This window comes from Phocoena sinus, chromosome 20 (assembly GCF_008692025.1).
Source record: "Phocoena sinus isolate mPhoSin1 chromosome 20, mPhoSin1.pri, whole genome shotgun sequence".
Classification (NCBI taxonomy): domain Eukaryota; kingdom Metazoa; phylum Chordata; class Mammalia; order Artiodactyla; family Phocoenidae; genus Phocoena; species Phocoena sinus.
In genome coordinates, this window is record NC_045782.1 from 51,260,082 (window position 1) to 51,285,044 (window position 24,963).

General features: G+C 60.4%; 1 protein-coding gene across 1 annotated transcript; it reads left to right on the top strand.

Moving 5' to 3' along the window:
• Positions 1-5,071: 5,071 nt before the first annotated feature.
• Positions 5,072-24,945, top strand: EVPL (envoplakin). The gene is made up of 24 exons (XM_032616210.1): positions 5,072-5,344; positions 7,000-7,341; positions 8,165-8,416; positions 10,731-10,830; positions 11,171-11,325; positions 11,405-11,531; positions 12,285-12,410; positions 12,611-12,649; positions 12,770-12,931; positions 13,012-13,119; positions 13,316-13,411; positions 14,309-14,431; positions 15,113-15,259; positions 15,566-15,720; positions 15,883-15,980; positions 16,287-16,459; positions 17,790-17,968; positions 18,056-18,194; positions 18,326-18,519; positions 19,069-19,219; positions 19,971-20,054; positions 20,227-20,337; positions 20,443-20,535; positions 21,254-24,945. The coding sequence occupies exons 2-24, from the start codon at positions 7,160-7,162 to the stop codon at positions 24,692-24,694; spliced, it is 6,435 nt and encodes a 2,144-aa protein (XP_032472101.1). The 5' UTR covers positions 5,072-5,344; positions 7,000-7,159; the 3' UTR covers positions 24,695-24,945.
• Positions 24,946-24,963: the final 18 nt, after the last annotated feature.

The following is a 24,963-nucleotide window of genomic DNA, read 5'->3' on the forward strand; positions in this document are numbered from 1 at the left end:
GATGCATGAAACCCTCTGTGGGCTCAGAGGTGCCTCTGTTTTCCCAGTGAGCTGCAGAGGAAATCGCCGGAAGTTAGGAGAGGGTGGTGGGAAGACAGATCAGATGTGTCTCTTAGAGTTGAGCGTTGGCAGGGGCTTTCAAGATGCTCAGAGATAAGAACTCTTCTCCCCCCAGCATTTGACTTGGGTCAGAGAGTCTCAGGAAGCTGATCTTTTTTTATTTTAATTGAAAGTTTTATCATTTCATCATCTGTGCCATGCAATTTAGGGGTATCTTTCTTTTCCTCTCTCCCTACCTCCTTCTGAGGGTACAGCACAGATGATCTTAGGTTGAGGTCCTGGATTTTGGTCCTGAAGGCCCAGTCAGTGTTCCTAATGGGCTGGGGGAGCGCCGGGGCCCTTCGTTCTCTTCCTCACCATCGTCCCGCTCTCCAGTGCGCTTGGCAGCACTGGGGCTGTGGTCCAAGGTTCTTCATCTCCCTCGCCTCATTCTCATGCTGACCTGGGCTGCAGCCACAGCTGGGACGTCCTCCAGCGTCAGGAAGCCAGTTTGAGGCCCCACTGTGCAGGCGGTCCTCCAGTCTGCTTGTGCCAGTGTCTGTGGCACTGTAGGGGTGTGGCCGGGGCTGGAGAAGCTCCGTCTGTCCTCATCTGGGAAGATGTCCCTTTGTCTTGCTCACAGTAAGTCCTTCCAGCCCTTCCTACTCTCTTTAGAGTGCCGGCATACGGGGTCGGGGGGAGCCAGAATTCCGAGTCGATCATTTTGACTGAAGATTTTCTAAGCTTTCTCTTTCTCATGAAAAAGAAACACACCAGAAGTTCCCCTCCACCTGGTGTCCCTGCTGGCTGCTCTGAGTAGCAGTGACTGTCGTCAGCCAGTGAGGCCGTGACAAGACGTGATTAGTATCAAAACGCATATTTACCTAAGAAGAAAGACCTGGCAGGGCCAAGGTCTCACTTAGCTCGCACATCTCTTCACCTGGAATCCCCAGTCGTTGAACAGGCTGTGTTGTGGGGGACAGGACGCCGGAAGCAGGACCCCATCCTGTCCTCAGGCCTGGGAAGCGGCTATTGCAGCTCATGGGAACGGGTTCAGAGTCAGGCCCAGTGAGCAGCACTTTTCGCTGGATGGGTTCGCAGAGGCCGCCCGGCGCTTCCTTCCTGGGGAGCGGAGGGCGGGGAGGTCTGCCGGCGTGAGGAGGGGTTGTGAAAAGTCAGTCGCTTTGCTTTGGGTGGGTCCTGCTGTTTTGGCTCTCGTCCCTCCCACAGGATGGGATGTGGCGTGGTCAGCAGGATTTGACCCTGGAAGAGTCTTCTGTCTCCCCAGATCCAGAGAGGAGGAGGGCAAGCTCAGTTGAGTCTGTTTTTTAGAACATGCATGAGGGCTGCTGTGTTAATGGTTTTTATCTTCTTACCTGTTGCGTGGTGATGGTCTTGATCTGCAGAAACGTTAGAGTTCAAAGCTCCACGAGGTACAGACTTAGAGAATGAATGCTGAGCCTTGGATGGGAAAGACATGATTTGGCCAAGTTCGTTATCCTTAACTCTGCTGGTTCTGTCGGAAAAAGCAACGTAAGGCAGTTGGAGCTGGACAGGCTCTCCACTGCTCATGGATATGCATATGGTTTTTTCCTTTCCATATGCATTGTTTCGCTGTACTCTCCGGTTTTCCTTTTTTTTTAAAGTCTTTATTGAATTTGTTACAATATTGCTTCTGTTTTATGTTTTGGTTTTGTGGCCCTGAGGCATGTGGGATCTTAGCTCCTGGACCAGGGATCGAACCCACACCCCCTGCATTGGAAAGCAAAGTCTTAACCACTGGACCGCCAGGGAAGTCCCCAGTTTTCCCTTTGACTAGATGAGAATTTTTGGATTCCCTGTTTGAAATGAAACAGTGCCAGACTTCGTTCCATCCCTTTCCTCTGGTGGCAACCTGAGCCTTTCACCGTGGCCAGGAGGTGACAGCCTGTGGTGGCAGTGCACCTGTCCACCCACAGTGGCCCTGGCCCTTCGCCAGTCTTTCCTCCCACAGCTGAGGTGATGGCCTCCCCCTTCCCCCAGCCAGGAGAGGACACGCGACTTCAGGAGCTCCGAGGTGGGCACCTCCCTCGCTCTGCCTGTTCACTGTCATCGCCGTGGCAATGCTGATCCTTCACACGCTCGGCATCAGTGTACGCAAAAGCTAATCGACCGCGGATCTCTAAACGTGTTGCCATCTACAGCTTTGAGAAGCTTGGAACCTTCAGAGGTCTAGGAAAATGTCCAAAGATAGCAAAAATATGTGTTGGTTCTAATTTTTTTTGTTTTGGAAGACACTTGTTGCTACAGAGGAGATGGAAACCAGATTTAGCTGTAAAGTTTATTGATGTTCCAAGCAAAGAGATAAATTGGAAACTGCCTGCATCCTGACAACGCCAACTGGAAGAGTGGCCTGTGGTTCTGTGAGATGCTGGAGACACTGCACAGGCGGGAGGGCACGAATGACCAACACGGCCCCTCGCTGCCCGGGGTCTGCCGTCCGTGTGGGCACCAAGTGTTCGTGCGCTGTATTGTTAGCTGGTACAAGTTAAAATATAACTTCAGCTCGTGAACACTGATGGAACACTTGTGGGAACCTTTTAATCAACCTTTCTGAGCTGCTCAGGTTTGGTTTTGTTGCTTTTGTTTTGGGGGCAGGATCCTGGTGGCTCTATCAGAGTCTGTGTCACGCTGGGGCCGAGACCTGCAGACCTCTGAGGCAGGGGGCACTGCTTTCCTCCCTCGGCCGCACCCACTGTGGTGATTTTAATTGTGTTGGAAAGGGGAGCCTTGCTACTCTCTGGTCCCTCTTTTCAGCAGATGGTTTTGTTCACCTCCGTTAGCTGCAACTATGTGCCCTCACGCTCAGTGTGCGGTTGAATGACCCCTTGGAAAAGAACCACGTTCTTTCTGTTCGGCTGAACTTTTCCCAGGGACCTTCCGGCAGGAGGCAGTGCAGTTACAACGGGCAGGTAACTGGTCCCTGAAAGCTGGTGACATTCGTGAGCTCTCGCTCATCTTGGAGTGGAAGGAAGGTAGGGGTCACCCCCTGGAAGATGGGGTCATCTGGTTCTCTGCCATGCAGAGGTCTTGCTTAGTACCAATAGGCCCTTGACAAATGAATTTCCTTCCCTTTGCTCCCCCACAGATGGAGCTGGCATTAGAACACCATGCTTCTCCCTCCACTGCTGCCTACAGGCTACCTTCACACCTGAGCCCTGTCCTGGCGCCTTGCAGAGGGAGCCCCTGCCTAGGTAGGACTGAACTCGTAGAACAGTCCCTTCTCCTAGCTGTAGCCACGCAGCCTGAGCCCAGGGTCCAGGCTGCTGTGCCAAGCTGGTGGGGCCAGCGCAGCTGAGAGGTGAGGAGAGCCTTCCGCTTATAGCCGGCCTCCTCCCTGCTCCTGGCAGGCCCCACTGTCTTTTTCCTCTTCCCTCCCCAGAGCTGAGTCCTGCTAGGTCTAAGCAATGTCATTAGGACAACAGGCTGAGTGTAATGAACTGCTCTTGTGTGCTTTCCAATTTCCTGGCAACAAAGACTGATTAGGAAGGCCTACCCCTCAGCTATAAAGACTTACTCGTTCTTTCATTTTTTTGTTTGTTTTATCAATCTTTCTTCCACAGACCATTGAACGGGGTTTGGTGCAGCTGAGCCCCTGCTGCTTCAGTACAGACAATGTAACTCTCTCCCAGCTGCTGTGCTGGGCTGTTGACCTTGTGAGGGACATGGCTAAGCCACCTCCATTAAACCTGAACTTCTCCACAATAGGCCTGCAGGTCCCCAGACCTGGCTATTAAAGGCTAGCCGTTGTCTTCAAGGTGACAGGCCCAGAGCCATTGGGCAACTTGGGGAGACCTGGAGGCTCCACAGTGCCTGAGTGAGAGTGGGCGGGCTGCAGGCTTCTGGAATGCAGGCATGGCTTGTGCCAGCAGGCTGCTGCTATGGCCCAGAGGTGTGGGCTGTACCAGCACTGGTCCCACAGGTGAACTGGGGCCAACCACTGTTGCCCAAGGGTAGGGAAAGAGAACCACTCCTAGGGAGGGACAGATAGCCAAGACATCCTTGGCCTTGCCCTCCCAGCCAACTCGGGACCTGGGCTCTCCTGAGGTCCCCTCTGTGTTCTCTCTCTTGCCACCTAGTATGGGGAACCCTATTCTCACAATATGGGCAGGACTGGGTGGTTGGTTTGCTTGAGCTGCTCCTTTAGACTCTCTCTATAAAAGGCCCGGAAGGAATAGCCACCCCCATTTTCTGCCCGCTCTGTTCTTAGATGGGCAAGCCACGGTCTCCAGGCCAACCTTCAGTATTTCTTTTTATCCGGCTTGCTGGGCAGACTTGGCAGCCAAGAGAGCCTCCTCCAAACTGCCCAGTGGATTCCTGTGGCCACAGCCCCTTCCTCCCCCAGCACCTGTGGACAGAAGGAGGCCCATCCCCGAAGTCCCCACTCCACCAGCCCTTGTCCACTCCACCCAGCCGGTGAAGGCACCTGGCTCCTCAGCCGGCCAGGGAAGTGTAAGGCAAGAGAGGTTACCAGCTGGCTCGGCTCCAAGGGCCTGGTAGCAGAGCTTTTGTACAGACAGAGGGCAGTTCCCTGAGATGGCAAAGCTTGTCCTGATCAGGGGGCATATGGAAGCCTGACAGGTTACAGTTCCCAGGGCAAACTAGGCAGTTGCCGTCGTCTGCTTCAGCGGGGAGGAGAATGCCCCTCCCTGCAGGACCCCATGAGCTGGAGGAGAGAGTGGGTAACTTAAGCCCCGGCACACTATCCAAGCTGCCACCCTGTTGCCTAGCTGCATGCGTGCATGGCAGCCTCAGAGCCGGGAGCTACACTGCTTTCAGCTCTGATCAGCCCTTCTGCTCCGGGCTCAGTCCCCATGAGTTGTGAGTGGCCCACATCACGTGCCTGGAAGCGCCAGGCTGGGGCATGTGAATGAGCTGCCACAGTGCTGGAAGGAGGTTGGGGATCCATGGATCTCAAACCTCGCAATCCACAGGGCGGGTAGCAAGTCCAGGCGAGGGCAAGGCCTCACGGACAGGACAAGAAGCCAGGTCCTGGGACTCCTTTCTGGTTCAAAAGGAGAAGGCCTGGGAAGGCTGAAACGGGTCACCCAGTCTGGCTTCTGGGTCAGAGCTGTCTGATAGAATTACACTGTGAGCCCAAAATGCAAGCCTTATCTGTAATTTAAAATTTTCTAGTAGCCACGTTAAATAAAAATAGCAACACCCGTTCCACCACGTGAGGAAAGCGTGAGAATCCATGACCCTGAAGAGGGCCCTCGCCCAACCATGCTGGCGCTCAGACCTCGGACTTCCCGCCTTCAGGACTGTAAGCAATAACTTCTGCTGTTTTGAAGCCAAAAAAACTTAGAAAGCAGCAGGTGGAATTAGTTTTCTAAAATATATTTCATTTAACACAATATATCGCAAAAGATCATTTTGACGTGTAGTCAGTATAAAACATTCTTGAGGTATTTTACATCCTTTTTCCATGCTAAGTCTTTGAAGTCCGGTGTGAATTTTATACTTAGAGCACATCTCAATTCAAACCAGCCACGTTTCAAGTGCTCAAGAGTGACAGGGGGCTGGGACAGCACGGGTGGCCACAGAGGCTGGTGATTCCATCCCGGCCTTCTAAATGAACGACTTTTTTTTCCTCAGTTTTTTTTTTTTTTTTTTTTTTTTGCGGTACGCGGGCCTCGCGCTGTCGTGGCCTCTACCGTTGCGGAGCACAGGCTCCGGACGCGCAGGCTCAGCGGCCATGGCTCACGGGCCCAGCCGCTCCGCGGCATGTGGGATCCTCCCAGACGGGGGCACGAACCCGTGTCCCCTGCATCAGCAGGCGGACCCTCAACCACTGCACCACCAGGGAAGCCCCTTTCCTCAGATATTTAAAACTCTGCATCTTTCTTTGTCCCTATCCTTTCTCCTGTGCTTTTGTCTTGGGGGGCCGGGGTTACTGCTATCTGAATAGGAGCATCCTGCAATGACAGCCAGCTCAGAGACCTGGGTGTTCATGCCTATGGCACGTCAGCCCTGTCTGGGAGCTGGGGTCTGATTCAATTTGGCTTTAGACAGGGCAGGAATTCAGCCCTTGTTTTTCTTGCAGTGAATCAGTTCGTCTCTGGGGCGGGTGAAGGCTCCCTATGGTACTCACTTATTTCCAGGGGGGCTTCTGCAGACAGAAGGCAAAGCTCAAACGTCCCAGATCTCAGTCTCACTGTCTGCCCTCCACCTGGGGGCCACAGCCCAGTGGGGCCTCCCCTGGCTGCTCCCATTCCTGGGGCTGGAGTCTGGACATTTTCCCCCCTGGGACCCCCGCCTCCAATGACCACCCCCTCCCAAGAAAGGCCTGGAGTTCTCGGGGAGACAGGACAGTGGACTGAGGGCTGCTGTCTCCTGTCTTGGCTCTCCTGGGATATTGCTATCACTTGCCCAATCTCAAAGATAAGAACATGAGCTGACTCTTGGGTTTGATATGAGAGGCCAGCCGTTAGGGCTGGTGGCTGAATCCGGTAGTCATTTCAACAAACGGGCCCCTTTCTGAGAACAGTAAATGGCAGGTATGCAGCTAGTGGTTAGAAGAAAATTGTCACCCAGGAGTAACAGGGAGAGAGGGGCTGGGGCAGAGGGTGAGTGGCCTCTGGGCCAGGCTTCCTTATCTGGCTCCATCTCACTATCACACTCACCTGGGAGAAGAACAGCTGGAAACCACTACTTCCCTGTTGCTACTTGTTGCGTCAAGGCCTCCTGCCGCCCTCCCCACCGCCACTCCCACTGTTAGCCCCACCCCCTCCAGGATAGATGGTGACTCCCGTGTCCCTTCTCCAGGGCCAAATTCAATGGGTTGTTCATGAGATGCAGCCAAAAGGGACTCGGGCCTTTTCTGCCCTAGGGGGCATGTGGCCAGTCTCAGACCTCTGTCCCTGATCTCCCTAGTGGGCTGGGACCCTTACCTCTTCTCCGGTTGTTTTCTGTCCTCAGCTGGGCCTGCCAGGATGTCCCAGTGCTCCAAACTCAGCCTGTCTGCATCCCTCCCCCATTGTTCCCCCTCAAACCCTCCTTCCACCGAAACTGTAATGGTTCCAGGGAATGACTCTAGATCTATAGAAGGGACTTGAGCTGGGGCAGTGAGTGCCTGGAAATGGAGGAACCCACACCTGTCTTGAAGATCCTGGGGGCCACCACAGGAGAAGGCAGCTACCAAGATGACCTCCCTGGCCCTCAATGTGAGGAAAAGACCAGTAAACTGGCACTGCTGTTAGACACTCCATCTGACTCCAGAAAAGCCACCAGGGGCCACTTCTCGGGAGAGAGGAGAGGCAGGTAGGAAACCCAAGTAACAGTGGGTTCCCAGGAGGCTCCTCCAGACCCTGGGCTCAGCAGCACCTGAAGGCTAGTGCTGGGGGCCCTTGCGGGGAGGGGCCCAGGAGGAGTCCCAGCCCCTCTGGCGCTGTTCTGAAACTTCCGAGGATCCCAGCAATGCGCATCTGACTGTATCTGGACCCGGAGCCATGGGCAGATGGGATAACCAGCCCGCCAGGAAAAGCGGGCTGCAGGACTGTGGGCTGGTGCTCTGGGGAGCCAGCTGGATGGTGTCCACTTTGAAAATGTACTTCGTGCCAGTTGCCAGGGGTGAATGCCCCCTAGCTGCCCCATCATGTCGGTGGAGGACGTGGAACAGAGACCTGGACGCCCTGGTGGTGCGCAGAGCCCGGGGCCTCCACCCACCCTGAGCTGGCAGGGAGCAGCCCCCCCGAACCCCGGCAGGCTGCGAGCCGTGGGCAGGGGCGTGCCTGACAGCACTGTGTTGGCTGGAGGTGTTCATTCACCTGGAGCCCAAGCTCTGAGGTCGCCCGGGTCCCTGAGCCTGCTCGTGTATATGCGCACACGTCTGTCTGGAGCCCTGTCCCTCCTGGGCCCCGCGATTTCCGCATCTGGGTGTGATCTCTGCCGACTCCCTCTGGCCCTGGGCCTGTGAGTGTAACAAGTCCAAACCTCCTCTGAGAGTCGGGGAGGCTCAGGCGCCCCACCCTCTGGGCTGTGCCCTTTCCTCCCAAACTGGTTGTACAGGAGCAGGCGTGAGCGGGGTGTGGGCAAGCGTGGGTGCATGCGCACAGCCCCGGCCACTGGCCTGCCTCACCTGCAGGGAGAGGCCGCACAAAAACCGCCTGCCCAGTGCCCGGCCGCCCCACCTCGCCAGAGCCCAGCTGAGCAGCCAGCGAGGACTCACACCTGCTGCCTGCCACCCGCCTGCCATCACCGGCCAAGCCCAGCCCGAACCCGCACCTTCCTTCACGACCATGTTCAAGGGGCTGAGCAAAGGCTCCCAGGAGAAGGGATCCCCCAAGGCCTCCCTGGCCAAAGGCTCCCCCAAGGGGTCCCCCAACAAGCACAACCGGTGAGTGGGGCCGGGGGAGGGGGCAGGGGCCCGGGTGGTGCCAGACCCAGGTGCTCCAGCCACCTGGGGGAAGCAGGCCAGAGCTGGGGCCAGCCCAGTGCTGGCATTAGGTGTCCTGAGGCCGAGAGCCTGGGGCTGGACTCTCTCTCACCGGCCCAGGCCAAGCTCCAGCCCCGGCAGGAGACCAGAGATGGCCTGGGGCTCCCCACATTCTCCAGGGTGCCTGAGGGCCACGGGTTAAGGCTGCTCTGCAGACGTGCTGGATGGGGACCTGAGCAGCTGCCTTCCTCTGCTGGGAAGCTGGGGGACTGTCTCCCTGTCCGTGGCTCTGCCCTCAAGGCTCCGATTGGATTGTGATGACCCTTGGGACCTGGGCACAGCACAGGGTGGGCAGAAGGACTGAGGCCGGAGAAGCCGAGAGGTGGCAGGTGGGGTGCCCGGAGGCAGGGCTGTGCTGCCCCCACCTCCAGGCTGCAGCTCTCCCCACCCGGCTCACGCCTCGGGCCTTGAGAGTTTTATTAGAGTTGAGATGATTCCTTCACCCTGTGGGTGTGTGGAGGGGGTGCCGGAGGGAAGGTGGAGGGGCCCATGGGCCCCGGACATCCTCAGAGCCTCTCTCAGTTCCCCCAGCTCCCGGAAGGGTCCAGCCCAGCTCTCCAGAGCCGCACAGTCTGCAGACTTGGCCGGCCTTCTCCCACTCACTGGCCATCAGTCCCCTCTGCAGGGTGGAGGTGGCGGCTCGCGGGGTCCTGGGTGTGGAGGCGGGAGCGGAGATGAAAGGCCCATCACCCCAGTAGGGATCAGGGTGACGACTCCGAGGCTGGGCTTCTCAGCAGACGGGAAAGACGGCAGTTAAGACTCACTGGAGTGAGCTGTCCTCCCTGGGGCTCCTGGACCCTGCCCAGGGTGGAGTGTGCTCCTCCCAGGGCTCAGGACCCAGAGCTCCCGTCCCCAGGGAGGCTCCCAGGCAGCTCGGTCCCTAGGGCCCTGTCCTCTGGCTGCAGCCGCCCCAAGAGGGCTCATCATTCCCCTTGTGCAATCTGCTTGTTCAACACATATTTATTGAGCACCTACTGTGTGCCAAGACTGTTGTAGGCCCTGGGGATGCCATCGTAAACAGAACCGACAGGTCGCTCCCTGCCTTCAAAGCGCCTACATTCTAGAGGAATAAAAATGAACACTTACTGGGTGCTGACTCTGCACAGGGCACTTCAGATGAATCAGTTCTCTTAACACAATGACACGGTGAGGTAGATATTACTAGAGCCTTACTCTACAGGTGAGGAACCTCAGGCACAGAGAGATTAAGTAACTTGCCCAAGACCACACAGCTGTAGTGGAGAAGGATAAAAACCAAGCTGTCTGTCAGAGTTCTTTCAGACTGTGTCTGCGTCACCGCCCCTCCGCCTGGAGGAGGCTTATCCTGTGCCCCCTGGTTTAAGGCCCAGCTCGTGAAGGTTTACCTTCCCCAGGACTGTGACCTCACAGGGTGCTGTGCTCCTGAGGCTTAGACCACTCTGCCTTTTATTAGGTCTGCTCGAGCCTCTGGGCTCCAGAGTGAGCTCAGTTCCACAGCAGGCACCCTACAGAGGCTGGGAAAGGACCCTGGCAACCCGGTTCAGGCTCATACTCTGCTCCTGGCTGTGTGGCCTGGGGCAAGTCAGGTCCCAGTTTGGGCTCTGAACCCCTAAATCTGGAAAGGGTTGGGGTGCCCTGGCAATCTCGTGGCTTCCCCCTGCCCCGATGCTGTGTGTCTCCTCTGGAAGCTTGTTAGCCTGGGTACAGGAAGAGCCCAGGGCAGCGGTGGGGAGACAGGGTTGGCGTGAATGGAAGTTGGGCTGGGAGACACGCTGCTGCTCCCCTGTCCCCAGCCAGCCCAACTGCCCCTCCCCAAGATCCAGCCATTCCATCTCAGGTATTAGGGGCTGAGCCAGTGATTCACTCACTCCCCTGAGGGCTGCCTGCCCTCCATCCAGAAGGAGCCGCAGGGAGCTAGGCGGGGTTGGGGACACACTTCCAGGACAGGGAGGTCGGCTGGCTCCGCGGTGCCGCGCACACCTGGGACCCCCGTTTTCTGAGCCCTCCTGTGGAGGCAGCGCTTCCCCGCCCAGAACTGGGTATGTCACAGAGCTTCCTACAGAGAGGCCAGAGCTCCCCAGGTCTTGGACTCCTCCCTCCAGGGCAGTGAGCCCGGCTATAGGGCAGGACGGGGCAGGTGGAGGAAGGGACACCACCCAGGTGGGCAGACCTCTGCCCAAGGGAAACAGAGGGACCTTTTCCAACCATGCTGCCCTCTGTCCCCACCACCCATCAGAGCTGCCACCAAGGAGCTGGCCCTGCTCATCTCTCGCATACAGGCCAAAGCTGACCAGGTGGAGAGGGACATCCTGGAGACCCAGAAGAAGCTGCAGCAGGTGAGGCCTGGGGGCAGGTGACAGGGCGTGGGCACGTGGGAGGCCCATTGCCATGCCTGGCGGTCCCTCCTGTGCCCACTTGTCGTGGTGAAGGTGGACAGACAGTCCAGCCCTTCCCTGGCCACTCTCCAAACACAGTGGGAGAGAGGGCTTATCCCTCCTTCTCTGTCGGGCTCCTAACCTGGGGGGCCAAAGGGGCTTGAGGGGCCCAGGCCTCCCCTGTGTCCTGAGTCCGCCCCGCAGGTGCCCATGCCCTGCCCTCTGCCAGTGTGGCCAGAGTCCCTCAGGGCGGGGCTCAGGCAGCAGCGGCGGGCAGTGAGGATGCCATCTGCTGCCGCAGGACCGGCAGCACAGCGAGCAGGGCCAGGCCCTGCAGCACCAGGGGGAGGTGGGCTGTAGCCTGAAGGAGGCCGAGGAGCTGCTGAAGAGCCTCTTCCTGGACGTGGACAAGGCCCGGCGGCTCAAGCACCTGCAGGCCGAGGAGATCGAGAAGGAGTGAGTGGGGTGGGGGCGGCGCCGGGGGTCCGGGGGGAGCCCCGGGCCCAGCTCCGACCGTTGGCCACTTCCTTGGCAGCATCAAGCAGCTGCATGAGCGGGTGGCCCAGGAGTGTTCCGAGTACCGCGCCCTGTATGAGAGGATGGTGCTGCCGCCTGACGTGGGGCCCGGGGTCGATTGGGCACGGGTGCTGGAGCAGAAGCAGGTCAGGAGCCATCCCCAAAGTCGGAGACGCCTCAAGGAGCTGGAAGTCACACCCAGCAGCAATCACAGGGCAACCCAGAGCCGCCTTTCGTCAGGGGCTGATGTGTGCTTGGACCTGGAGGCAGCTAGCCATCTGGGAAGGGAGTGGGCAGAGGCGACGGTGCAGTCAGGGAAGGCTTCCTGCAGGTGGAAGGGCTTGATTGGGTTGGGGTGAGGTGGTGAGGAGAGGACATTCCAGAGAAAAGGAAGAGACCTGGAGGAAGCCTGGGGTGCGATGGGAAATGGGGTTTTCTGGGCAGGTAGGCAGAACCAGGTCACGGGCACCCTGAGCATCACGTGAGGAACTGTGCTTTGATGTCACGACAGAAGGGGTGCTGTGATAACGAGGGGACAGGGGAGAGCATGGACAGGGCAGGGTGTGCACAGGCTCCTGGAGCCAGGCTGGAGGTGTCCCGGCAGGAGGCAGGGCAGAGCGTGGAGACTTTTCAGAAGCTGAGCCCTGAGTCCTGGGGACCAGTGAGATTCAGGGTCCTCAGTCATGCGATGCTGAGGCCTCGGCCAGGGCCACTGGAGAATAGCATGTGCCCCAGGGTGAGCTGCAGCCATTCACCCAGGCGCCCACCTGTCCACCCTCTGCCCCAGTGACCAGCTCCACCTCTGCCGATGGGGATGCCAGGGGCCAGGGGGAGGGTAGGTGCAGGAGGGCTCCCGCCCCAGGCCCTGCAGCAGAGCTGAGCGGCCAGCCCTTCTGCAGAAGCAGGTCTGTGAGGGCCTGTACGGGCCGGGCATGGCGGAGCTGGAGCAGCAGGTCGCCGAGCACAACATCCTGCAGAAGGAGATCGAGGCCTATGGGCAGCAGCTGCGGAGCCCCACGGGACCGGTGGGTGAGCTGTCGGACGCACATCCCTGCTTGGCCCCAGCCCCAGTTCCCTTTCTCCCATCCGATCCTGAGTGAGGCCTGGCTGGCCCTCTAGGGCCAGGGATGGAGGAGGGGGCACGGGAGGCCCAGGACGTGGGGACATTCTCCCCTGCACCCCATCTCTCACTGCGCTTGCGTTCTCTCTCCCTTGGTCGAGGCAGGACGCGGCCAGCATCCAGAGGCAATACCAGGGTCTCCTGGTGAGCAGGGGGGAGGGGCGGGCTGGCTGGCTGGGCGGGCTGGGCAGGCTGGGAGTGGGGCACAGCGTGACGGTGCCTCTTGCTACCCCTTCTCTCTCCCTGCCTCTCGCCCGAGCACAGAAGGCAGCCTCGTGGCGAGGGCAGAGCCTAGGCAGCCTGTACACGCACCTGCAGGGCTGCGCGCGCCAGCTGAGCGCCCTGGCCCAGCAGCAGCAGCGCATCCTGCGGCAGGACTGGAGCGACCTCATGGCAGACCCCGTGGGCGTGCGGAGGGAGTACGAGGTCAGTGTGCGCGAGTGGGGGCGAGGTGGGGGGACGAGGACATCCTCGTCCTCACCGCCCGCTCCCCGACTCTCTCCCAGAACTTCAGGCAGCACGAGCTGCTGAGCCAGGAGCAGTGCGTGAACCAGCTGGAGCGAGACGGGGAGCGCCTGGTGGAGCTCGGGCACCCGGCCGTGGGGCCCATCCGGGTGCGAAGGCCCACACACTCCCTGCTGCCTCGGGGACCCTAACTCCCTCACTCGGGGAGCTTCCCAGGGAGGCTGGGAAGACGGAGAGGGAGACACCGGCCGGGTCGGGGACAGTGGGCAGGGCCAGCAGAGTGGGTGGGCGGGTGGATGGACCAGGCTGGGGCACGGTCCGAGGACTCCGTGCTGCTGCCCCCAGGCCCACCAGGAGGCCCTGAAGTTGGAGTGGCAGAACTTCCTGAACCTGTGCATCTGCCAGGAGAGCCAACTGCAGCACGTGGAGGATTACTGCCGGGTGAGCCTGCGGACAGGGCCGGGCAGGGGGACGAATAAAAAAGACAGAGCTGTGTTGTTGTGACTAGTTCCCAGGGGGAAAATAATGTCACACATACATTCTTAACAGGGTGATATCACTCCTGGGGGATGAAAGTTGGTTCTCGTGGGTGAAAAAAAAAAAAACCTTTTTTTATGCATAAATCACAGATATACATACGTAAAGGATATACAACATATCTATAATACTAAAATTTCATGGCGACAATGGGGAAAGTAAGGAAAAAAATGTCTAAAAAACTCCTTGGAAGGGACAATAATGAAACAAGGGTTGACAAACATTGATATAATAGACTTACAGATAGAAAAAGAAAAAAATTAAAAATGTATATATACAACAGGGACTTCTTTTTTAATAATTTCCAGCTAAAATGGTTTATTATACTTTGAGAAAGACAAAAGCCAAGGGTTTTTTTCTTCCCTTTTCTTTTTTTTAAAAGGCATTTTTCTATATATCCACAATACCATTATCACACCCACTGATGAGAATTCCGTAATATCACCCAACTGTAGGATGTTTCTTTAAAGCACACTCCCAGCTTCTACTCTGAGGCACCCTGGGCAGCCGGCGTCCCAGCCAGGACTCCAGGTGCTAGAGTGAGGCGGGAGGGGCACTGCCCTTCATCTGTGCAGGAAGGACGAAAACCAAAGTGTTTTACGACACTAAAAGACATTAAGTTCAGTGACCTCAAAATGCCTGATTTGCAGAGCACTTTAGTTAAAAAGACTGTACTGCCTGGGTAGAAAGACCGACAGCAAGTGGCAGTTTGGGTTTAAGCGGTTTGCATTTAGCTGCTTTGCGGGGTGCCCTAGGGCAGCGGGTGCCCCAGCTCTGCCCCTGACCACCCACTGACCTCAGTTTCAGGAAGAGGCCGACTCTGTCAGCCAGACCCTGGCAAAGCTCAACTCCAGCCTGGACACCCAGTACAGCCCTGCCCCGGGGGGCCCACCTGGCGCCCCAACAGAGCTGCTGCAGCTGGAGGTGAGATGGCCCCACCCAGCCCCTGCACCCACTCCTGGGAACGGGGCCTGCCTGTGTGTCTGGGCCTCAGGCCTCCCGGGTATGTAGTCCTGCCCGGAGCCCCAGCCTTGGGAGCAGGAGAAGGAGGTCTGCTGCAGCAGGAGGGGCCTGGTCTGTTACCACTTCTGGACCTCAGTTTCCTCATCGGTAATGTGACAGGGGCTGCCCAGAAGAGCTCTGAGGCCCCTCCAGCTCCCACTCTGCAGGCCTGGGTGATGCTAGGCAGCCCCCTACCCCACCCCACCCCAACCAGCAGGCCCTAGGATCCTGGGTGCCCTGGGAGGGGCTTCTTTTACTTTGCTGACTAAGAGACCCTGTCTTGGGCTTCCCTGGTGGCGCTGTGGTTGAGAGTCCGCCTGCCAATGCAGGGGACGCGGGTTCGTGCCCCGGTCCGGGAAGATCCCACATGCCGCGGAGCGGCTGGGCCCGTGAGCCACGGCCGCTGAGCCTGCGCGTCCGGAGCCTGTGCTCCGCAACGGGAGAGGCCACAACAGTGAGAGGCACGCATACCGCAAAAAATAATAGTAATAAATTAAAAAAAAAAAAAGAGACCCTGTCTTCATGAGGGCCAGACCCCTCCCCGGCCCTCCTGGGGGGCACGTATGGGGCTGGCCTGAGCCCCCATTGTCTGGGTCCCTGCAGGCAGAGGAGAAGCAGCTGGCTGTGGCCGAAAAGACTGTTGGGGACCTGCAGCTGCGGAGCCGGGAGGTGGCCCCTCTGTCGCAGCGCAGGAAACCACCCCAGCAGTCCCTGCACGTGGACAGCATCTGTGACTGGGACACGGGAGAAGTACAGTCTCTGCCTGCCCAGCTCCTCCGGCCCCGCCCACCCCACCCCTGCCTCCTCCAGTCCCTCCCCTCCCCATCCTACCCACTCCTGCCACTGCCCCCGCCCCCCGCCCCACCCCTGCCCGAGCACTACCCCTCTCCAAGCCCTGTCCTGCCTCTAGCTTGTCCCTGTCCCTACCCCAGCACCCCTGCCCCAGCTTCTGTTCCTCTACCTGTCCCCATCCCCAGCCTCTACCCACCTTGGCCTTGATCCCTTCTCCATCCTGGCCCCTGAGCCTGCATAAGCCCCTCCCCACCTGCCCCCTAGGTGCAGCTGCTGCAGGGCGAACGGTATACGCTGATGGACAACACTGATCCGTACACCTGGCTGGTCCAGGGCCCGGCAGGCGAGATCAAACGTGCCCCAGCCGCCTGCTTCTGCATCCCAGCTCCGGACCCTGAAGCCGTGGCCAGGGCCTCCAGGTGAGTCTGCCTGGGGATCCACAGGGGCAGGAGGCAGGCTGTGGGCCCAGAACGGGCCCTGTGGTTTGAGGCCATTGCCCGGCCTTCGCCTGGACCAGTGACTGCTGGCGCCAAGGGGAGAGAGTGGAGGGACGTCCTTCTCTGATCTCCTCCTTGTTCCAGGCTGGCCTCGGAGCTGCAGGCCCTGAAGCAGAAACTGACCACAGTCCAGAGCCGCCTGAAGGCCAGTGCTGCGGAGCCCTTACAGCCTAGCCAGAAGGGTACCGAGGGCTGGCCAGGGAACAGGGGGAGGCACTATTGGGACAGAGGGAGTAGACTCGACTCTGGTCACTGTGAGGGCTGCCATGGGCAGGGGGTGACCCTGAATTAAGGATTTCTGCTCTGGGGATTCCATCTCCTGGGTTGGCAAGCCCCTGGGGATGTCCCTCCCTCAGTTAGGCCCTGCCCATGGCCCTCCTGCCCTACCCCACACAGGACCCTCTGCAGGCACTCAGGGAGGGGCCCACCAAGCAGACAGGCAGACGTGAGGTAGGCCCTGGACCCTCACAGGCACTCTCTTCCCCCAGCTCCAACCAGCTCAGCCCCAGCTGACCCACAGGCCCAGAAGCTCCTGACACAGATGATCCGGCTGGAGGAGGACCTGGGGCAGATAGAGAAGCAGGTGCTGACCTGGATCCGGGCCCCGTTGAGCCACACCACACCACTGGAGGACCTGGAGGGCCGCATCCAAAGCCACAAGGTGGGTGAACCAGGGCAGCTGAGATAAGAAGTGGTCCGGCCCTGGGGGGGTGCACAAAGTAAAGACGAGGCAAGTGTGGGAGCAGCCATGGGGCCCCGAGGTGGAAGAAGGGAGTGGACAGTCCATAACTCACGCAAGCTGGTTCCCATCCTGGCTCCTCCACTGACTGGCTCTGTGACTTTGGGCAATTCACTCAGCCTCGCTGGGCCTTGGCTTCCTCATCCCTGAAAAAAGGCACAATAATACCCAGCTCGTCTGGGTGTCCTGAGGATGAAGGATAGCAAGGCCCAGGAAGGTTCTAGAGGGGCAGGGCTCAGAGTAAAGGCCCTGTACCCCACGCTGGAGGGGTGTTCTGGCGAGAGTCCTGAGAGCAGCAGGAAGCCTGGAGCATCTTAGGGGTGGTTTCTCCCCGGTGGCTGGCAGGGAGCCTCCCTGGAGAGGTTGCAGGAGTATAAACGTGATCACAAAAGGACTCAGAAGTGCTAACAGTGAAAGCTGCCCCTCCCCCCCACCTGGGGGGCAGCAGTTTGGATTGTATCCTTCCAAACCGGTTTCTACTCAAATATATCGTTTGGATATAAGTTTTTAAAAAGTTGAAGCACGTTCACGTTATTGTGTAACTTGTTATTTTCACTCTGCAGTGCTCCGTAGCATTTCAGCTGGTTCAGAGCGCTGGCTGGGGGCGGGAGGGCTCCAGAGGTGGGAAAGGTGCTGCAGATGGGGTCCTGGGGCGGCAGGGGGAGGAAGCAGGAGTGGCAGAAGGAGGCACTGTGTGGTAACACGGCCTCAACGGTGCCTCTGCCCACGCCAGGCCCTGGTTACCACTGCGCTGGGACCTGGCAGTCTCCAAATAGGTCCTTAGGTTTTGAAGTCACAGCGTCAGGGGTGTCGGGGGTCCAGTTTACCTGGAAAGGAGGCAGTGCACGGCATGGAGTCGGCACCAGTGGCTTATGGGCTAGATGAGTGAATAACTGGTAACAGAATCAACGCAATAACCCCAAGTGGATGGAGCTAGGGCTTTGCTGCCTGACCCGGGGCGAGGGGGCAGGGAGCTGAAGGTTTTGCGAACAGGACAGTGACATGAAGACCAAGGTGGGCAAGAGCCCCTGACTCACAGGGTCTCGTCTCAACCTCCCATCGAGCATTCTGTAGATGAGGAGACTGAGGGTCAGAGAGGTTAACCGCCCACGGTCATCTACCTGGGAACTGAGCCTGAGCACGTCCGTACCACACTCTCGGGCCTCGTGGGCAGAGTTAGGTTGACATGGCAGGAGGGCTGGGTGGAAGCCACCTGCCCAGAGCAGAGATCCTGAGCCACGCCCCATCCCAGGGCATGGCCCAGCGGCTGCAGAGCCTGGGAGCAGAGAAGGCGGCAGCCCAGCAGGAGTGTGAGGCGTTTCTGTCAGGGCAGCCTGCGGGCCCCGCCGCCCTGCACCTACCCGTGGTCCTCAGCAACGTCAAGAACAAGTACAGTGACGTGCAGGTTCTCTGCACACTCTACAGGGAGAAGTGAGTGCTCTGGGGATGGGGGCCGCTGGGCGAGGCCATGTGGGTGTGGCCAAGGGGGTGTCTGACCCTTGGCCTCCTCTGTGGCAGAGCCAAGGCTGCCCTGGGTCTGGAGCGGCAGATCCGGGATGCGGACAGGGTCATCCGAGGCTTCGAGTCCACCCTGGTGCAGGAGGCCCCCATCCCTGCAGGCCCAGGCGCGCTGCAGGAGAGGGTCAGCGAGCTGCAGGTGAGGGGCTGGGTGGCCCCCTGGCAGAAGGGGGCCACAGCCTGACCAAGCATTTGAGGGTAGGTGGAGGGTGGACGTGGCATACGACCGAACCATAAGGGTGCATCGCGCTGTGTCCCCTCATGCCCCAGCGCCGGCGGAGGGAGCTGCTGGAGCAGCAGGCCTGCGTGCTGGGGCTGCACCGCCAGCTGAAGGCCGCCGAGCGCACGTGCGGCACGCTGCACAGTAATTTCCATGAGTTCTGCCAAGACCTGCCGCGCCAGCAGCGCCAGGTGCGGGCCCTCACGGACCGCTACCACTCCGTGGGTGACCAGCTCGACCTGCGGTGAGTGCTGGGCCATCGCAGCTCACGGCACAGCCCCACGGTGCACGGTGGCCACGGCTGGTGAGCTGTGTGACCTTGGACTGGTGACTTCACCTCTCTGAGGTTCAGTTTCCTGACCTCTAAAATGGGATGGAGGACTTCCCTGGCAGTCCAGTGGTTAAAACTCCGCGCTCCCGATGCAGGGGGCCTGGGTTTGATCCCTGGTCGGGGAACTAGATCCCACATGCCGAAACTAAAGATCCCGCATACAGCAACAAAGATCCCATGTGCCACAACTAAGACCCGGCGCATCCATATAAATTAAAAAAGGAAGAAAAAAGGGATAATAATGGCACCAACCTCCCAGGTGGTACCTGGCAGAGAGTGTCCGGTCCATCTCTGAATGTCCAGCTCCAGCACAGGGCCAGAGTGAGGGGATCGGCATGGTGGGTCACTCAGCCTTCCTGACCTGTCCCAGGGAGGGAGGCACCCACCAGCCTCCTCTGTGCACCCCTCACCTGTCCCCTGAGGGCAGCTCTCACCTCTGCTCTGGGCCTCGTCCTCCTGCAGGGAGAAGATGGTGCAGGACGCTGGCCTCACCTACCAGCGGTTCAAGAACTGCAGGGACAACCTGAACTCCTGGCTGGAGCACCTGCCCCGCAACGAGATGCGGTCCAGAGACGGGCCCAGCCAGATTGCCTACAAGCTGCAAGTGCAGAAGGTGAGGATCTGGGGCTGCAGGCGAGCTGGCGGCCGGTACCCAGAGCTGGGCCCTCAAGCCACATCCCTTTCCCGGGCCACCTCCCCAGCAGGGAGAGCTGCCTGTGTGCATGTGGCCCTCTAGTGGCCAGTGTTTTAATGACCTCAAAGCTCAGACCTCAGAGGCCTTGTGTCACACCCCCACCCCAAATGCTCCAATTTGCCCACAGAAACAGCCAGCCCTTCTCTGTCTGGTCCAAGGTGGACAGCGGGCCTTATGCTCCTGAGGGTTCCAACTCCTACTGCATCCTCTTCCTCATACTTGCCAAGCCCCTATTACATGCTGGTAATGAACCAGGGGCGGGGGCACAGCCCGGCCCTCGGGCAGCCCACAGTCTGAGGCGGAGGCCGGTGCATCCCAGGCCGGTGCATCCCAGGCCGGTGCATCCAGGCCCACTGCTAAGTGCTTTGGTGGAGAAGCCAGAGCGCTGTGGGAGCCCATTGCGGGACATGCATGGGGGTCGGGGCAAGCAGTCTGGAAGGAACTGACACCCAGGCTGAGGCCTGAGGAATAAATAGCATGGCCAGGTGTGTGTGTGGAGGGGTGAAATGTCCTGAGCAGAGGCCACGGTGGAGCACACCGGGAAAAGGCGGTTTCCCGCAGAGCCCTTCCCGCCTCTGGGCGGTGCTGGCTGCCTGAGGCCCTGGAGGCTCCCGGCTGGAGGAAAGTCCAGGTGAGTGGTGTTTCCTGAATTTCCCTTCTGCCTCGGCAGAGGCTGCTGCAGGAGATCCAGAGCCGAGAGCAGGACAGGGCCATGGCATCCCGCCTCTCCCAGCAACTGCAGGCGGCCCTCCAGGTAAGCAGTTACTTCAGCTTGTCCATTTTATCTCCCACCCACCCACCCTCCCTGCCTCCCTCCCTGCCTCCCTGCCTCCCTCCCTCCCTCCCTCCCTCCGACAGTCCCCTCCTCCCCCTCCCCCCCCCTCCCCCACTGACGGCCAGCCTGTTGTCCTTTCCCCCCTGCTCAGGACTATGAGCTGCAGGCAGACACCTACCGCTGCTCCCTGGAGCCTACCCAGGCGGGGTCGGCCCCCAAGAGACCCCGAGTGGCTCCCCTGCAGGAGAGCATCCAGGCCCAGGTGAGCCCGGGCTCTGTATCCCTCATTCCTCAACACGGCCGGGCTCCGAGGCCTCTCAGGCGGGAGCTGACACCGCCCTCCCCCACCTCCCTGTGGCCTCTCCAGGAGAAGAATCTGATGAAGGCCTACGCTGAGGTTGCAGCCGTGTGCCAGCAGCAACTGCACCAGCTGAAGTTTGCCGGAAAGATTCTGGAGAAGGTATGGGGGTGAGGCCCATCCGCTCCCGCACTAGGCAGCCTGGCCCGGTGGCTGACCTGGCAGACGCCCCTTCCTCCCCCCACTGCAGCCTGCAGCCCCGGGACAGCTCAGCAGCCTGAGGGAGGTGCTGCTTCCTTCCTCCCCCAGCAGCTCTTACAGGCTGGTGACCATGTCAGAGTTAGTACCAGGAGATGCCATTCAGTGCGGTCGCAGCTTCGCCACTGGGCAGTGCTCCGGTGGGGACGGGAGAGAATCCCCACGAAGTCTTCAGCCTAGGATCCAGCCCCAGTGGGCGAGAGGCCACCTAGGTCTCCATCCCTGAGAGACCAGGAGCCAGGTGCTCTCCATGACTCTTGGTGACTGGCCAAAGGACTGGCCAGCTTCTTCCCACCCAGAGGTGTACTCCAGGGTCCCCCAGAGGAGTGCAGGCCCATTTCTGGGAGCCTGGGTGGAAGTGGAAGGGGGAAAGTTGAGGAAGGGAGGACCTTCCTATTTGCACGTTCTAGTGCAAACGCGGCCTGAACGCTGGGCATCCTGGGCATTGATGGAGCCTCTCAAAATCCTGCCTCCAAGCATCCCAGGTCTTCAGTTCCACCTCCCAGGACCTACTAGGAAGTCTCAGGAAGCAGGGGAGGGTCCTGATCTCAGGAGGGTGTGGTGGGCTTATCCCTTTCCTCCCCTCACCCCAGGACGCCCCCCTCTTCCTCTCACCCTGCAGAAGGAGCTCAGTGAAGACATCCAGGTGACCCGTGATGCACGACAGGGGTCCGAGAGCCCAGCCCGAACCCGGAGGGAGTCAGAGGCCCTGAAGTCCCAGCTGGAGGAGGAGAGGAAGCGGGTGGCCCAGGTGCAGCGCGAGCTAGAGGAGCAGAGGAACCAGCTGCTGCAACTGAAGACCCAGCGGCCCTTGGAGAAACTGGAGGAGAAGGAAGTGGTGGAGTTCTTCCGGGACCCCCAGCTGGAGAGCAACCTGTCCAGGGTGAAGTCCCAGGTGGAGGACGAGGGCAAGAAGCGGGCTGGCCTGCAGGCAGATCTGGAGGCGGCGGCCCAGAAGGTCGTGCAGCTAGAGAACCAGAGGAAGGCCACGCAGCCTCACCTGCTGACCAAGGAGGTCACCCAGATCGAGAGGGACCCTGGCCTGGACAGCCAGGCGGCCCAGCTCAGCAGCGAGATCCAGCTCCTGCGGGGGGAGAACTCCGCCGTCTTGGCCCAACTGGAGGCACTGAAGACGGAGCTGCTGGCCCTTGAGCAGAAGGAGGTGAGCGTGAAGGAGAAGGTCGTGCTGAAGGAAGTGGTCAAGGTGGAGAAGGACCCGGAAATGGTCAAGGCAGCCCAGGCCCTGAGGCTGCAGGTGCAGGAGGACGCGGTGCAGAGGAAGGGGGCGGAGGCAGCCGTGGCCGGGCTGCAGGCTCGCATCGCGGAGCTGGAGCAGGCGATCCGCGCCGTGCAGCCGAAGGTGATCGTGAAGGAGGTGAAGAGGGTGGAGCAGGACCCAGGCCGCCTCCAAGAGGCGTCCAGGCTGAGGAGCTGCCTGGAGGCGGAGAGGCGGGAGAACGAGGCGCTGGCCAGGGAGCTGCAGGAGCTGCGCGGCAAGCACAGCGCGGAGGAGAAGCAGAAGCCCAGGGTGGATCTGCAGGAACGTGTCCACGAGATCTTCCAGGTGGATCCGGAGACGGAGCGGGAGATGGCGCGGCTCAGGGCCCAGCTGCAGGAGACTGCCCGCAGGAGGGGCAGCGTGGAGGAGGCGGCGGGGCGGCTGCTGCCCGAGCTGGCGGTCCTGCGGGCGCAGAAGCCCGTGGTGGAGTACAAGCAGGTGACGCAGGAGGTGGTGAGGCACGAGAGGAGTCCGGAGGTGCTGCGGGAGATGGACCACCTGAAGGCCCAGCTCAACGAGCTGGTCAACGGCAGCGGGCGGGCCCAGGAGCAGCTCATCCGGCTGCAGGGGGAGCGCGACGAGTGGAGACGGGAGCGCTCCAAGGTGGAGACCAAGACGGTGAACAAGGAGGTGGTGCGCCATGAGAAGGACCCGGTCCTGGAGCAGGAGGCCCAGCGGCTGCGCCAGGAGCTGCGGGAAGCGGCCCAGAAGCGACGGACAGCCGAGGACACGGTCTCCGAGCTGCAGAACAAGTACCTGCTGCTGGAGCGGAGGCGGCCCGAGGAGAAGGTGGTGGTGCAGGAGGTGGTGGTCACCCGGAGGGACCCGAAGCGCCGCGAGGAGCACAGCCGGCTGAGCCGGAGCCTCGATGAGGAGGTGGGCCGGCGGCGGCAGCTGGAGCGGGAGGTGCAGCAGCTGCGGGCCGCCGTGCAGGAGGACGAGGGCCTGCTCAGCTCCCGGGAGGACGGCGGCAAGAAGCTGGCCGTGGAGACGGAGCTGCGGCAGCTGACCCTGAGGGTCCAGGAGCTGCAGAAGCGGCCTCCCGCGGTGCAGGAGAAGGTCATCATGGAGGAGGTGGTCCAGCTGGAGAAGGACCCGGACCTGGAGAAGTCTGTGGAAGGCCAGCGGCGGGACCTGGACCAGGAGAAGACCCAGGTGACCGAGTTGCGTCGGGAGTGCGAGAAGCTGCAGGTGCAGATCGACGTGCTCCAGAAAACCAAAGCGCAGGAGAAGACCATCTACAAGGAAGCGATCAGAGTGGAGAAGGACCCGGTCCTGGAGGGAGAGCGTTCCTGGGTGTGGGAGATGCTCAACAGGGAGCGCGCAACCCGGCAGAGCCGGGAGGAGGCGGCGAGGCGCCTGCGGGAGCAGATAGAGCGGGCGGAGGCGCTGAGGAGGACCTGGTCGCAGGAGGAAGCCGAGCTCCAGGAGGCCCGGGACCGGAAGAGCCAGGAGTGCAGGCAGCTGCAGGAGAAGCTGCGGGAGCTGGAGACGCAGAAGCAGCAGCAGGTGCTGAGCCTGCAGGAGGAGTCGACGCTGTTCGGCCGGAAGGCAGAGAGCGAGCGGCAGAGGGCAGCCCAGCAGGGCCGCGAGCTCTCGCGGCTCGAGACGGCCATCCTCCGCGAGAAGGACCAGATCTACGAGAAGGAGAGGACCCTCCGGGACCTCCACACCAAGGTGAGCCGGGAGGAGCTCAGCCAGGAGACCCAGACGCGAGAGACCAACCTCGCCACCAAGATCTCCATCTTGGAGCCCGAGACGGGGAAGGACATGTCCCCGTACGAGGCCTACAAGAGGGGCATCATCGACCGAGGCCAGTACCTCCAGCTGCAGGAGCTCGAGTGTGACTGGGAGGAGGTCACCACCTTGGGTCCCCGTGGGGAGGAGTCTGTGCTCCTGGACCGCAAGAGCGGGAAGCAGTACTCCATCGAGGCCGCCCTGCGCTCCCGGCGCATCTCCAAGGAGGAGTACCGTCTCTACACGGACGGCCACCTGCCCGTCAGCGAGTTCGCCCTGCTCGTGGCCGGGGAGACCAAGCCCTGCTCCCCGCTCTCCATCGGCACCATCATCTCCAAGTCCCCACTGGCCTCCCTGGCCCCCCAGAGCACCAGATTCTTCTCTCCCGGCTTCTCTCTCGGGCTCAGCGAGGACACCTTCCCCATCGCCGGCGTCTACGACACAACCACGGACAACAAGGTCACCATCAAGACAGCCGTGGCCAAGAACATGCTGGACCCCATTACCGGGCAGAAGCTGCTGGAGGCGCAGGCAGCCACGGGGGGCATCGTGGACCTCCTCAGCCGGGAGCGCTACTCCGTGCACAAGGCTGTGGAGAGGGGGCTGGTCGAGAACAGCTCCTTGCAGAGGCTGCTCAGTGCCCAGAAGGGCTTCACCGGCATCGAGGACCCCGTCACCAAGAAGAGGCTGTCGGTGAGCGAGGCCATTCAGAAGGGCTGGATGCCCCGGGAGAGCATGCTCCCGCACCTGCGGGTGCAGCACCTGACCGGAGGGCTCATCGACCCCAAGAGGACGGGCCGCATCCCCATCGCGCAGGCCATGCTCTCCGGCATGATCAGTGAAGAGCTGGCCCAGCTCCTGCAGGACGAGGCCAGCTACGAGAAGGATTTGACAGACCCCATCTCCAAGGAACGGCTGAGCTACAAGGAGGCCATGGGGCGCTGCCGGAAGGACCCCCTGAGTGGCCTGCTGCTCCTCCCAGCCACGCTGGAGGGGTACCACTGCTACCGCTCGGCCTCCCGCACCGGCCTGCGCTCCCTGCGCTGACGGGGGCCAAAGCAGTCACGGGAGCGTGTGTGAGGGGGGAGGGCAGGACGCATGCACCCCTGCCCCAGAGCAGCCCGATCCGAGGGGCTGGGTCTTCCCTCTGTCTGACCGACTCTCGGTGTCGGGCTCCCTCCCCTGACTTTGGTGCCCAGTCCATCCCCTGACCTGGATGGAGATCAGCAGTTCTGTTTTCCTCCCTCCTCCCTCAACCCACTGCTTCCAATAAACGAATTCTCCCGGCGTCTTGTTCACATCTGGGAACGTAAGAG